This window comes from Hyperoodon ampullatus (genome assembly GCF_949752795.1).
Source record: "Hyperoodon ampullatus genome assembly, chromosome: 3".
NCBI classification, from domain to species: Eukaryota; Metazoa; Chordata; class Mammalia; order Artiodactyla; family Ziphiidae; genus Hyperoodon; species Hyperoodon ampullatus.
In genome coordinates this window covers 120,328,744-120,344,568 of record NC_136916.1, presented here as the reverse complement: position 1 = coordinate 120,344,568, position 15,825 = coordinate 120,328,744, and the positions used below count along the sequence as shown (strand labels likewise).

Below are 15,825 nucleotides of genomic sequence, written 5' to 3'. Positions count from 1 at the left end.
TCAGAAGGTGTAATATAAATCAACATTGTAAATCAACTATACTTCAATAAAATTTACCCCCAAAAAAGGTGTAATGAGGTGAAACCCAGGTATTTGTATTTTTTTTTTTGAAGTTCCCTAGATTACTTCTGATGATAAGCCAGGTTTGAGAATCACTACACTGGATAATACTTGGGGAGGTAGGCAGAGCATGTGACAGGGACTCTTGGTACTGACAGCTTGTAAATTCTCAAAAGGAATGTCCTCTCCAAAGATATACAGAAATATGATATCCACCAAAACCTTGAAATCAAGTTCCTTAAGAAAGGGGCTGGAGTTTATTAATCTTTATTTTTATCACAGCTAAACTTTAAAATGAAAGTTACTCAAGAAAAAGTCCTTGAAAAAAGGATGTTCTATGCCACCTGCTAACAGATTCTTAAGTTTTTAAGTCACAGCATATATATTTCTAAATATAAAAACAATAACAAAAAATATTCAGCTTTCTGAGAATTACTGGGGTATTCATTCATTCAACAAATACTTACTGGGCAAGTATTACAGGTCCAGCATTGTTCTAGGTGCTGGAGATATAGCAGTGAACTAAAGTGACACAAATCTCTGTCTTTATGAAGCTGATATTCGAGTGATATCAAGCCGAGGAAAGTGATATCAAACCAAAGGAGGCACCACTTCATAGAACATACACACTATCAAAGCAAAGGCTAATTCTTGGAATTAAAAGTTTTTTAATCACAGTATTCTTATCTCCAACTCCTCAGGAAGCAATCCGAACTAGTATATTTTTTAATTGTAACTAATTTATACAAAGCAGGCATAGCTCATTTTACATAACAGTGCCTGTCCCTGAAACACTATGCATAAATAAAAGTTTAGCAAGCTGAATAATTTTAAATACATTCCTTGAGAAAGTAGGGGAGATTTTAGTTCTATCAAGAGAACAGCAGTTATTGCCTAACTTCAGGATGTTTTACTGTGAGTCTTCTGGTAAATATATTTATTTTGGCAATTAATCTAAGATATACTGTTCAAGGTAAAAAGACAATTACAGGCTTCCCTGGTGGCGCAGTGGTTGAGAATCTGCCTGCCAATGCAGGGGACACGGGTTCGAGCCCTGGTCTGGGAAGTCCCACATGCCGCGGAGCAACTAGGCCTGTGAGCCACAACTACTGAGCCTGTGCGTCTGGAGCTTGTGCTCCACAACAAGAGAGGCTGTGACAGTGAGAGGCCCACGCACCGCAATGAAGAGTGGCCCCCGCTCTCCGCAACTAGAGAAAGCCCACGCACAGAAATGAAGACCCAACACAGCCATAAATAAATAAACAAACAAACAAATAAATAGTAAATAAATAAAATTTTTTTAAAAAGATAATTACAAGAAGGTGAATAGTATAACTGCACAGAAGTGATGAAGGAATGGGTATACCTAGGTTTATGAATGCATACCAAAAAGGAACTCCCTAAAAGATATAAAACTAAATTCTGGGAAGGGCATGCTTAAGATGATGAGGGGGATTTTTTTCACTTTCCTAATTATACATTTCTCCATTGTTTGGATTTTCTAACATAAATATAAACATGTATCACTTCTATGAGCAACAAAAACAATAAAGACATTCCATGGGGTGGCGGGGGGGAAGGGGGTTGCAGAGAGGACAGCCTTCTGTAATGTGAACAATTATCACTATTCTGTTTGGAAATGTGTGTATTGTTGTTTTCTAATCTATATCATGGCTTTTCTTAAGACAGGGCACACACGTTCTCCTCTTTTCTTCCAGTCCTGTATGTTGCACATACTGCTTGCCTTTCAAATAAACATACTAACTATACTCTTTCCATACCTGATGGAGGAATCATCATCCTACGATCTTGTTCCCAGGGAGGTGAAAGGGACCCAGTGTCAGAAGGTGCTCTATGAGGATCAATTAACCTATCAGAGCTTGATTCTCCTCTTTCATTGGTAATCTGATGGTCCAGAGGATTCCCTGGGCCTCTTGAGCCTAATTAAAGAAGAAAAATACAACTATGTTTTATCTAAAAAAAGTATTACAAGATCCATCATCAAATAAAATCTAGACCTTTTTAAAAAGGAAAAACAATCAGATTCCAACAAAGTTTCCCTAAGACACATTAGACTGTAACTCTATCCTACCAAAGCCATTTCTAAGACGAAAAGAAAAAATAATTTTGTCATGTACATAAGCAAACACTTGCCTATAAAATTCATTTTTAAATGTTATCACCATCATTATTTACACAAAAAATCAGTGGTTAAATTGAAAATTATAACCACTAAGTCTGAAAAATAAGAGTAGAAAGTAAATTGCAAAGTAAGAGATTTCTATTCCAGATGTAATAATTATAAAATCAGGTTTTTGTTATTTAAACTAATATGCCAATAGTCAAAAAGAGCATGATGCCTTTAAAACAGTCATCTTAGAGGCTAATATACCTATTTCAATATTTCTGAAACGACTCAAAGTATTTTTTAGAACAACTCTTTTAGAAATGTACTCAGATTAACTTAAGAAGCACTCAAAAAATTGGATCTTAATGTTGTAACATGACTCTCTACTTCTGCCCCAAAATGATTTTAACCAGTCTGATTACAAACTTTATATTTGCCAAATAAATTTGGCTTTAAATGGCTTCTAGCAGTTTCTAAATATCAAATCCACCTTCAAAGACAGCTCACAACTCTGAAGGCGAGTCTAAAACAAGAGTTTCAAAAACAACAGCACTGTCGAAATAAACACTTTGAACAAGGTAACACTCATTTGGATAACAAAAACTGACATGCTAACATTTATAAAGAAGGGGAATCATTTTAAAGTTCCTTTCCTATGACCACAGAAAGAATGGTACCTCAATTAATAACCCATATTCAATTAAAATGAAAAAGACAAATATAAAAAAATTTTTAACATTAAATAACAAAATAAATTAATACTTCATCTGTCATTGAGGGGGGAATGAGTTCAAAAAACAGCTTTTTTAAAAAAAATTGTTTTAATAGAAATCTTTCTACAATGCTTCCCACATTTCAGTACCTCCTTTAAAAGAAGAGACTAAAACTAATATGACCTTTTCATGGTAACTTGTACAAGTAACTATAACCATTTTTTTTTAATATGTAGTAATCTTTAAAATTGTCCTATCTACTCTCTTTTGTAGAGACAGGAGGCCAACTGACTTTTATATCAGAATGTCAACTTTTCCTTATTCCTTCTAGCATGTTTATCCTTCTAATCAGTTCATTAGAAGAAAAAGGCTGGGAAAGCAGAAAATTAAATCAATGAGAAATGTGCGAGAGTCCATTAGGCTGAGTTTGTCTAGAGTGAAGGACAGATCTTTAAAGGAGACATTCAAAGGCTTTCTCCTGACTGTTTACTTCCAGAGAACAAAATACAGGCCAAGTGACTACCAGCTGAAAAACTGCAAACATGAAAACGCTAAAGGTTAAGGTTTTTCATTCAGTCCAAAAGTTATATACAATTTACTCTAGAAAGAAATTATTTTCCTATACTCAACCTTATTCAAACATATATCTCATCCAAACTTTCAAAAAAAAATGATAACAAGAGGAAGGAAAAGAAAGGTCATTCTTCTTTGGTGGGTCACAGAAACTTTTAATTCAAAACAACTCTTTTTAAGACCTGCTGATAACTTACCTAAAACTTCTGTAGCTTTTCTAATGAATAGTAAAACACACTTGCAAATGCTAACCACACTGTATCTTGAAAGTAATTTAAAAAGAAAGGAAAGTAATTTAAATAGGAGAGGAGAAATCAAAGGTAATTTTTACTGTTATTCCAAATATTCAATTGACTACAAGCAATCCTTGACTTATGTCATTCAACTTCCAGTGATTCACATTTGCAGTTTTGCCAATTATATACCCTTATTACTAGGGCACTGTTTTTCAGACTGCTGGCTACAACCCATTGTGGTACATGAAATTAACTTAATCTTAACTAGCATTCTTTTTTAATGAAATGGAATAGAACTGAATAGAAGATATCAGAAAGCATCAAAAATAGTAAGGGTAGTGCTATTTCATGTGACTGGTTTCAATTACATTTATGTTGGTGTGTAATATGACATGATATAAACACAGATTTGGGGCTAAAAACCTAAGACTCTTGATTTTGGAATACATAGGTTTGAATTTTGCTACAACTCAAGGGAAATTTTTAAAGTAACTTGACAAAGTAAACAAAATATAGTTGAGAGATCAAAACAGTAAAACTCCAGATATACAGGTAACATCAGGGTAAGTGCTGATGATGTAAATGCAGAAAGATCAACAGCTAATGCTTGGGCTTGAAGTGGCTCTGGAAATTCTCAAAAACACATAAGAAGGTAACAAAGCAGACAATTTGGGGTCAGTTTCTCAAAGTATTAACAAATGATTTAGGTCTCTTTTAGGTTCCCATCAAAACTCTGCCTTCAAGAGAGCACTTCTGAATTCCTTGTTTTTAAAAAAAAAAAAAAAAAAAGTTCTTTCACTTGTTGATTTTCTACCATGAAAAAGATCATGATAATAAGGTAAAAAAGATTTTTAAAATTCTATATTCCAATAATGTTTCATTAAAATACAATTTTATGCTAGGTTATATTGTGATTGTATTTTATGTATTCTTTATAAAGTGATATACAGTATAATACAGTTTTTTAAAAGTTAAAATATGATTTTAAAAGATATATATCAAGTCCTTGAACAAAATGTAATCCATTATAACAGTGTTTCTAAAGGAAAAATATATTCAAATTAGATGTCATAGAGCTCCTTTTCCAAACAAAAGTAACTCAGAATAAGTGCAAGGAATGCCTGTATTTTGCAAAGGTTTATTTTAAAGATCATTTTAAAGATAAGTTGAGATGAAAATATAAAGTAAGGAAGAAATCTAGAGTAATAAAGATGTTTAAACAATATACCTCTTCCTCCTCCCCCTGGAAGCAAAGGTGAGAGTCTGAGTGGACCCTCCAACAAAGTTGGAGGGGAGAGAAAAGCTCTCACTTCAGGTGAAGATCGACCCAATGGTGAGGGACCATATGGGGAATGCTCTGGAATAATTAAAACAGCATATTTAAATTCATAGTTTCAATTACCTACACTACAGATTAGAATCCCATTTCAACAATTACCTTCGGGTCATTCTCTTGCCAATTTAAGTTTAATCCCTGTCTTAAATACTAACCGTGCCTTGAGTTTTGCTGATATGGGATAGAATTAAATATTGAACCCTGTTTTTAAAGTCTATCTACCAAATGGACACTTCAGTCAATAAAAACATCATCTTCTTGGCAACTAATACACTTGAATAACCATACAATATTAAGCAAAGGACATCATATTTTATAGTAAGAGGACTTGAGGGGCATGAAGTTTGTTTGTTTTTGTTTTGTTTTTAATGGCAGTATGTTTCCAGATATTTAAGCTGGTGAAGGTTGTAACATGGAAGGGCTCTGTTTAAATCAGGGCCAGATAGGCTGTGTTGGGCCATGAATTACTTGAGAAAAGCTCACATTTTGAAAAGTAGGGAAAAAACCCCACAAAATACTCTGAAACATCAGAAATTACTTTTGATTCATCACCAGTGAAAATTCAGTTTACATAAAATAATTCATTAAATAAATCACTTTATCTATAAACCATATAACCAAGAAGAGCCTTATCATTTTACAAACTTCACCATTCTCAAATAATGGTTATACTTCCAAAGATCAAAAATCAACAACATCAAAAAACAAACAAACTTAAATGCCACCAAAATGACACTTTTCAAAACATGTTAAATTTTATTATGTAGCTTATATAATATTCAAATATAGTTACAACAGTAAGATCAAAGCATTATTTACCCTGAGACTTTTTTGAATTAGATTCAGATAAAAATTCCTTCTGTATAATTCCCCCCACTCCAGATTTTGTTCCTATTTGAAATCCATAACAATCTTCTATTTTTTAATGTAGAAATACTTTCATTTTAATGAAACTGGACTCTCAAAAGTGATTTTTATAACTTTGCAACAGTTATTAAAAGGGGAATCTACCTATATAAAAATAAGTTTGTTTTCACTGCCCTAGAAGCTTAATTCCAATTCAACCAAAATTATTTGGCAAAATTTAAACTATTTGGAATAGTATGAGATCATAAAGATGCTAACTCATTAATGAATGGACAGAAATATTAAATACATCTTCCAAAGAACTGTTTCTTTTAGGGATAATTAAAGCAATCAAAACTCATATTATTAAGGTTTTCCCAACTTTTTAATGAATACTTTTAAATACTTTAAAACCAGCTGTTTTAATTCTTATTTTTATAATTCAAGCAAATTCCAAAGAATAGTTAATATATAAACAGTCACAATGCTATTCCATTTAAGCAATCCTTATTCATTCTCCAAAAAACTAATTAATGAGTACCTTACTATGTACAAAGCACTTTGCTTCTCAAGAAGCTCAAGGTACTAAACATACATTATCTTACCAAATGCCACTGAGAAAAGGAGGCAGCCATTATTTACATTATTGCTAGAGAACAAAACTCAGAAAACTGAGAGACCATGAGAGAACTCAGATTAGAACCCTAGCTCCAAAATCTAAAATATTTATTAGCAGTGTTAATTCACACTAATATAAACTATATATGCAATATATATAAAAATATATGTATTTTAAATGTAGGGTTAAAAAAAAAAACTACCTCTGCCAAATGCTGTATTTGGAACATCAAGTGCGTAAGGATCTTTTTCTAAAAGTTCAAATTTAAACTCTGTTTCAGTTAATCTGCAAATAAAGAACAAGCATCTCTAAGTTACTCATCCAAGAGAAGCACCCACATTTCAAGAAACTGCCACTGTTAAGTACAAGCTACTCTTCACTATCTCAATATCTACATAAGAGAAACAGATCCTTTAAAATTATTCTGACCAAAATACCTTTCCATATCCCCCACTATTTATTTTGGGGTAACAGATTCCTTTTTGTCTAGTAATAGTGATGTTTTGTTGAGGCTTGGAATTGTTTTGTTTTGTTTCTTCAAAAACAGAGTACAAAAAAAAAACAAAAAAACAGAGTACAAAGAGTACTATATCACAGAATCCAAATTTTAGAAAGACCTTGAAGGGTCCTCCAAGGTCAACCAGTTCAAGTCTATTATTTTACAACTAAGGAAAGTGAAGTTGCAGTTTAAATGATTTATGCAAAATGAAAGTACCAGGATTAAAACAGGGCTCCCAGCTCTGAGTCCCATATGCTTTCCATTATAATGTTATCCATAAGATTCCAATCATAACATAAAATTGGAATCTGATTAACTCATCCTACTATTTTACTCCTAAATTTTTTATCTGAAAAATATGACATTTTAAAAGAATCTTATTTCTAGTTCTTGACCATCAGATCTGAAATGAAACATTTAGTCATTCAGTTTTCATTTGTGAGTAGAAAAGACAAGCAAGAAGACTAAAACTAATACTGGATAATGTTAATAGTACATTCTGTCAAGAAATTATAACTCTATGGGAAGACTTTCACAATCTTCATAGAAAAATGTTTACTCTTCCTTTCGATTGTACACTGTACCCTTTTATCCTCCTATTCATTTTGTTATTGTAAAGCAATGCCACCAAATGCAATAAAACCAGGGAAAAAGAGGAATAATAAACATTCTATCCACTTATTCATTATAAGATGCTAATGCTCTGAGAAGTACTATATCAGAGAGATTCATCCTTTCTATCTCCATCTCTGGTAATCTCCCGCTACCTACACTGCTTTAAAAAAAAAAAAGTTTTTTTAAGTCACTTTTTACAAAAGAATCTGTGAAAAGTTTCCTTCTGTTAGAGTAACCTCTCCAAGACAAGTGTTTCAAACAAAAATCTAGTAACTCCTAGTAAAACTAATAGATACTTTACCACTAGATATGTTGGGTTCACTGAAAGCTTTCTTGTTTATCCTTATAAAAGTATTAACTAATTACTAAAATGACAACTAAGAATAAAAGTTATAACTAAAGTTTTTAAAGTATTCCCACTAAGATACTTACTTTTGTCTGTTGTGAGCATTTTCTTTCCTTAAATCATTGAGGTTTCTTTCAGTAGTTCGAGCTGCCAACTTAAGGAAAATAATATATCTTTAAAAACATTTATGAAAACTTAAAATGAAAGATAAGCATATATAAATATCTCAATAATGGCATACAAATATCACAGTCACTTAAGTAACTAAGTATCCATTTCAGTAAACTCAATGTAAAAAAATTCTAATTCAGAAAATTATTTTAAAAGGGCATGAGTTTCATATAACCAGAAGACATGAGCCTAAGGCTGGAGTTTAATCATGTACTTGCAAGAAATGCTTTTAGCTAGATGTGAAGTCAAGGATTAGCATTATTTGGTACTGTAAATATCCAAATAAAATGACAAGAGCAATGTAACAGGACCCAAGCTTAGGAATTAAGACTCAGGATCATTACGCATGGCCGCATTGGCTATGGAACGAAGTAACCATCTCTGGAAAGAAATCACTATAACTCTGTGAACCTATAAAGGTCTAAAACAGTTTCAGAGCTGGTAAAGGCCATTTTTTTAAATGGCTGAATATAATCAAAGCATGCTGTGTGTTTATTAAGTACACAGCACTGTACAGATACATTCCTTTAGTCTTTTACATTTGCTTAGAGACACTTTCATTTAATAAAAATCAGAGTATGTATGTTATAGAAAAAAAAGCTTACACTTATACCAAGAACATGCAATATACCCAAATAGTTGTGGGCAAAATTAAGCTTGTATAGAATACTGAATGTTTCCCAGTTATTCTGTGGACTCTCCAGATTACAAGCAGCAGGGTGTGGAATATCAGACCTGCCAGATTAATGCAATCCACTAGAGCAAATGTAACAATCACAAAAAGGTAGGTAAATTAACTCAGTCTATAACTTTTTTCAAGTAAAAAGAACTATATTATCAAATGTGTTCACTTAAAATGGTGAACTGCACCTGAGAATTGACTTTAAGTAGGCAAATATTCACCAAAAATATAGCTTAACCACATTTTAGCACTCAGTATCAAAAAGATTCCATGTGTAAATCTTTTTTCTGATATATAATTATATAATCAATTTTGTACTAACAAAAAAGAATACTACACCATAACAATTTTAGTTAACAAAATACCAATTCATTTAACTTTTAATAATGCAGAACTAAAATCATCTCTAAATGTTGTCTATAGTGTAACTTATTTACTATTAAGCATATGGCACAAAAAAATGCATAGTTAAGTCAAAAGTAAGTTCTACTCTGATTATAGTATCATATATATTAAAGATATACTTACAACAGAGAAATATAAAAATAAACTGACGGCAATGATTCATACTTGAAAAGTTTATACCCAAATGTTAGCAAAAACTGTAATTACAGTGAATAACTGCAGTGTATTCCAAAACATTCATATTCAGATATTAAATATTTACAATATGCAAAACAGATTCTATTAGGAACAGGTGTTATGGAAAATGAAACAGTCCCTATAAGCTTAAATCTGTGGTAAGGACAAATATAAATGACCATAGTATCTGCCACGGGATACAAAAAGCAAAGTACTATGACAGTTTGAAGGAAGAAAAGATTAAATCTAACAGGATGGAGGAAAGAAATGCTCAGTTGAGAAAGTAACATCTGAAATTATGAAATTATTTATAACAGTAAAATAGTGGAAACAAACTAAAAGTTTATAAAATGAGAAAGGTTTATATAAATTATAAAACATTCATAAAAAATATCTATGATACATTAAGAAAGCAGGTTATAAAATGTTAATATATGATTTTGTTTTCTTAAACATATATATGTGCTTTATGTCTAAATGTATCAAAAAAGTATGGAATAAATTAAAGTAATACTGCTGATTACTTCTTTGTACTTTTCTACATGGTATGAACTTTTGTTCAATAAGTATATATTATTTTTATAAAATCTGAAAAATATCTTTTGAATTTGAGACATGAAGGGCATATTTTCTGCATGTTTTAAAGTCAATGTCATTATTTACTAAACAAGATTTTCAATGTATTGAAAAGAAAAAATACAAGACTTATAAATCTGAAAGGTCAATGTTTCAATTTCCAATCTTCCCTCTCTAATCATGTGACCTTGGGCTATTTCCTCACTAGTAAGACCTGAATAATAATACCTATTTTACAGAGTTACAGTGTGGATTGAATGAGTAATATATGTAAAATGCCTTTAAGTGCCTAGAACATAAGAAATATTAATAAACATCAGTTCCTCTCAATCTTGAAAAAATAATATGCATCTGAGTATTTAGAAAGTGGTGAGAGGGCTTCCCCGGTGGCGCAGTGGTTGAGAATCCACCTGCCAATGCAGGGGACACAGGTTCAATCCCTGGCCTGGGAAGATCCCACATGCCGCGGAGCAACTAAGCTCGTGTGCCACAACTACTGAGCCTGTGCTCTAGAGCCCGTGAGCCACAACTACTGAGCCTGCATGCCGCAACTATTGAAGCCCACGCGCCTAGAGCCCGTGCTCCACAATGAGAGAAGCCACTGCAATGAGAAGCCCGCGCACCGCAAGGAAGAGCATCCCCCGCTCACCGCAACTAGAGAAAGCCTGTGTGCCGCAATGAAGACCCAACACAGCCAAAAATAAATAAATAGAATTTAAAAAAAAAAAAAAAGAAAGTAGTGAGGAGTGGTGAGAAGACTAAATTCATTTCCAAGCCCAGCTTATTAATTCAAAAACAAATCTTCACTTGACCACTAAATACAGAAGCATACAAAAATCTCAAAATTGGGAAGCACCTTGATATTCAACATACATAATCTCTCACTGTAAGTTGAAATCTCCATTCCAAGAAACATCCATGCCTAAAAAAAAAATACCTTCCAAGCTTCAGTATAACAACAGTGATAATTTAACAGTTAATATCTACTAAGTGCTTACTATATGTCAGGTACCTGGCTAACAGAATTATCTTATTTAACCATCACAATAACTCTGTGAAATAGGTACTAATGATATCTCTGTCTTTAGGTAAGGAAACTGGTGGTAGGTGATAGAGTCAGAATATCAACCAAGACAGGTTGATTCCAGACCCCATATTCACGCACTGTGCAAACTGCTTCCCCTTGAAGACTGCAAGGGACAAGTCTTCCAAAGGCCAGCTATTAACAATAGTTCTTCATTTTAGAGGGATCATCCTGATCATTAGTCAAAATCTACATGCTTATCACTTCCTCATACAGTTCCTCTGGAGCACTGACATGTCATTTCTCATGATGGTCTTTTTCTTAATGTGTAACAAGTAATTCAACAATGAGAATCAGATACCTGAATTGTATAACTTTTAGAATTAGGAGGGGCTCTAGATTATTACTTAGTACAGTCCCATTGTTTTACAGATGAGTAAACAGGCCCAGAGAATTTTAAGTAATTTGTCCACAAGTAATTAGTTGACAATCCAGTGCCTGAAACAAATCCATGAACACTACCTCACCTCCCCCAAAGAGTATAAGCTCCTTGCAAAGAAGCAATGTGCTGAAAGCGGAGAAGGAAAGGTCAGATTTTGTGAATAACTGTATCATAAGGAACATAATTTCATTACTGGTGAAATTAAAAGAAACTGATTTCTTTAAACACCACCTTTTTTCTCAGTTTTAAAAGTGTACTTTTTACACTGCTCATTTAAATTAGGAAAAAGAACAATTTGATGAAAAAGCCTAAGAAAATTTAATACTTACCCAATTATCATGTGCTTTTTTCTCATGAGAAATAATCTGAAAAAGAAAGTCATTAAAATAGTACTGATAACAATTTTTTTCAGTAAAAAACATTCACACCTACCACTATGATTTAGTACGCAACTCAAACTCAAAAATAACTCAAGCATCTCTAAAAAGTCAGCAAGTAACATTTAAAAGCAAATTTTCATATACATATGATCTACTATTATACTTTTAAATAAAAACTGAATGTAAAGACAACTAAAATTTTTGTCTAGTAACATTTCTATTTTACACTATTATCAACTACAATAGGAGGTGCCAATTAAGAGACAACTAGCCAGACTAAATACAAGCCCCCAATGCTGATATATGTTTATTTATTTATGCAACCCCAATTCCCAAATCAGCAGCAGTTCACATGGCAACTTGAAACAATATCTCTTGTTCTAGAATCTCTGCCTCCCTAGAAATGTTCCACAGCCATTTGCAAAACCTCAAGAGAGTAACTATACTCCTACATCAAAATAGATACCAATTCAAACAAATCACAACTGTTTTAAGTCACACACACACACACACACACACACACACACATGCACGCACATACCTGTCCTTGATAAGAATGAATGGTTCTCTCCAATTCTTCTTCTAGATCTTTGGCTCGCTTTCTATAAAGAACAAATAATCATTCTACTATTAACATATACTAAGAAATAATAGAACACACTATCTCTACTGAAAATATTAATTAAAACACCTAGAGTGCTTTGTTTCATGTAACTCTAGAACTCCACATGTTAATCACCTTTACGAGGTTCTAAAGTATATTTTTTCCTGATATAATTTCAACATTAATTAAGCTTTAGGAGTACTACTACTTGGGTTTACCTAAATCAAGATCATGAAAAGATTAGATGGTATACTGGCTCATTTTTATTTTTAAGAAGCATAGTATTGGGAGATTTAGTCAGACTTCATATAATCTTAATAGAACTCTAGGAAATTAATAATCTGTAAGAAATAAATTGTTATTTATTACCTTTATAAGACTAAAAAGACAATTCCTTCTTTTGGATAAAATTCAAGCTTACTCTTCCCAATGTAAAATGAAGTATCACAACTATCTGGAATACTGTTGAATCTTGCCACTTATTTTCTCTGGGTTTTTATTATATCTATTATTTTACCTTAGCTCAGTGAGGATTGAGCTAAGGTAAAAACCAGACTTATGGTCTTATAAACACTTCTTCATAACTTTAATTAAGGCTTACTCTCCTTTTGGTGGCATACTTCTCAAATTGATTAACATTATATACATTCTTCCCCATGTGAACCAAAGAGGAAAGACCTTAAAATTAATCACATTCATAAAGTTCTTAACATTAACATAAAATAGGATTGCTCATATTCAAATCCAACTAATGTGAGAGATTTAAAATTGCACACACTGAAAGAAAAGCTTTTCCTTTTTATATTTTCTGTATAATTGCATAATAGCAAGACATCTAACTGAAAAATAATGAAACAAAAATATGTGGGGTTTTTTTTGGTTGCTTTATTATTTTTTCTGGTATTGGGCTTTTGGATACTCTTCCCACCTCAAAAGAAAGGGGTAAAATATATTCAATACCTATAGATCTCCAGCTCTTCAGCTGCATGGCTGATCTTTTCATCTGCTTTGGAAAGTTTCTCCTCTTTCTCTAACCGGTAGTTTTCCTCTGCTGTTAACTTCCTTAAAACAAAAAGTGTTTTATTTCTTTTACTATATGTCATAAAATAATCAATAATCAATTACTGCTACCCATAAAGTAATCTGCAAATACCAGTAAAAACATCACATGCAAGAAAAAAAAAACGTACCTGAGTGTGGAATTTAATATTATAAACTCAAATTGTAAAGCACCTTGTCTAATACAGTACTAGTAATATAGAAGTTTCAAGAGTTTTCTATAAGAATTTATCACAGAAATGAGATTACCAAAGGTAAATATTAATAAAAAATATTATGACTATATTATTTACCAAGCTTTCTAGTATAAAGAAGTATTACATTTATTAGACAAGAAGTCACCAACTAATGAACTATGTTTCAATAATTTTTAAATTGGTTGTTAGTTGTTAAAATAGTGATTGGGCTTCCAGGCCAGGACACACGCACATGCACATGCACACACACACACACACACACACAAATGAACCCAAAGTAAATAAAATTTAGTGTCCAACTTACTACTTCTACTTAACAATAATAGCTAATTTAATGAGCCCTTGAGCATGTGCCAGAAACTCTTCTTTCACCTCTCTATATATTATCTTATTTATCACAACAGCTCTACAAGAAAGGTACTATTGGGCTTTCCTGGTGGCGCAGTGGTTGAGAGTCCGCCTGCCGATGCAGGGGACATGGGTTCGTGCCCCGGTCCAGGAGTGGCTGGGCCCGTGAGCCATGGCCACTGAGCCTGCGCGTCCGGAGCCTGTACTCCGCAACAGGAGAGGCCACAATAGTGAGAGGTTCACATACCACAAAAAAAAAAAAAGAAAAAAAAAAGAAGGGTACTGTTTACAAAAAGAAAATGAAGCCCAGAGAAACTAAATAACTAGACCAAGACATACAGTCAGCAGTTAGTGACTCCATTATACTACATTACCCATGTTGTTTCACACGGTATCATTAATAACACTGGTCCCTCAAGATATACTTGTTGAAGGCCACAGGAAAACATATTTGGAGTCCTAACTGTGGATGCCTCACCTTTTTCATGAGCTTTGAGGAAGAACGTGACAAACCACTGAAGAAATTCTACATGTCAACAATAAATGTTTTATATTCCACACACTACATTACCTATTGCTTAGGAAGCACTCCCCAACTCAATCGTTTCACAGGTGTTATAAGAAAATAAGTCATCTCCTTAGGAAAAGCATGAAAGTGTAGTGGGCTTGGAGATGGAAGAGAGGTGTGTTCTTCCTGTAAAGACTGTATGATTAAAAATGGCCAGAAATTTATGACACCCCTCCAGTTGAGAGGTAAAGTCTATGAACCCTCCTCTTGAATTTGGGTGGGCTCATAAACGATGGAAATTGAGAACTGAAAACATTTCAAACTAATGAATGAAATTGCAATGTGAACAACACACACACAGCTAGGATTTCTGCTCAGCTTCCCATCCTTGCTTTGAGTATCTACAGAGAATATTTTTTTCTTTGAAAGTTTACACATCACTCATTAAATTTCTATAATCAAACATATATTCTTTTGTTCAAAAGATACACTCAAAAGTACTCCTTTCACCTCAAATAATCCTTGTTATGTCCAAAATTTACTCACAGTATCTTTCATCCTAACCTAAAAAGAAGGACTCATTCCTAGGTTTACTGACAGAAACCATGAGGCTACCCTCATGGTAGCTCTTCCATTTGGTGAAGTTTATTTCTCTTTTATGCCTAGAGCAGTCCTAAGTGGCCCAGAAGTCCATGATGAATAGAAAGGTTGTAAATTCTGAACTGAATCCAAAGCATGATTGAAGTACACACCTTGGTAGTCAAAGAGCCTAACAAATCACCTAGCATCCTGATGTCAGTGAAGTTTTAATATTCTCTACGAGTTTCCGAACACATACAATAGAATCTCATTATTCCCGCTAGTTATGGTCTATAAAGTCACCACAAACCCTAAGTTAGCAAATACTGCTCCTAGGGGAAATACAGGGTTAGATTCCTATGAGCTCTGATCACAGCACTTTGATCATTAATACATAACCCTGTTGTATGTGTTTCTGGTTAGACACCTTATTTAATATATACTGCTGATTCATAACAAGGAACTCATGGCCCACAGCATTATAACTCATGCCTGAACAAAGTTTATCTGCACATGTATTTTCTCTAGAAGGCGCACCCCTGCCTTCCTGCACTTAGCAACGCTAGACAGCACTTCAGTATTACACTTGGGGGCCATTTTAAACAGCTAAATCACCTAAAAAATAAAAAATTAAGATGTGGCCCTAAATAAAGAACACTTGTTTACAGAATGAGAGCTGAAACAAGAAGGCAGAGTTCTTGT

The 15,825-nt window shown here is 33.1% G+C and overlaps 1 protein-coding gene across 7 annotated transcripts in view; it reads right to left on the bottom strand.

Annotated features, from left to right (window-relative positions):
* The window catches only part of MIA2 (MIA SH3 domain ER export factor 2), a gene marked incomplete at its 5' end in the record, with an annotated part of 112,125 nt that overhangs the window by 18,788 nt on the left and 77,512 nt on the right, over window positions 1-15,825 (bottom strand). For 4 of the 7 annotated variants that reach the window (XM_079699272.1, XM_079699274.1, XM_079699273.1 and 1 more), the window contains 7 exons: window positions 1,842-2,000; window positions 4,939-5,067; window positions 6,714-6,796; window positions 8,058-8,125; window positions 11,778-11,813; window positions 12,370-12,430; window positions 13,393-13,494. In XM_079699272.1, the coding sequence (XP_079555398.1) occupies window positions 1,842-2,000; window positions 4,939-5,067; window positions 6,714-6,796; window positions 8,058-8,125; window positions 11,778-11,813; window positions 12,370-12,430; window positions 13,393-13,494 (638 nt within the window). The remainder of the gene's footprint in view (window positions 1-1,841; window positions 2,001-4,938; window positions 5,068-6,713; window positions 6,797-8,057; window positions 8,126-11,777; window positions 11,814-12,369; window positions 12,431-13,392; window positions 13,495-15,825) is intronic. The other 3 variants (XM_079699277.1, XM_079699276.1, XM_079699278.1) reach the window with 1 other exon arrangement.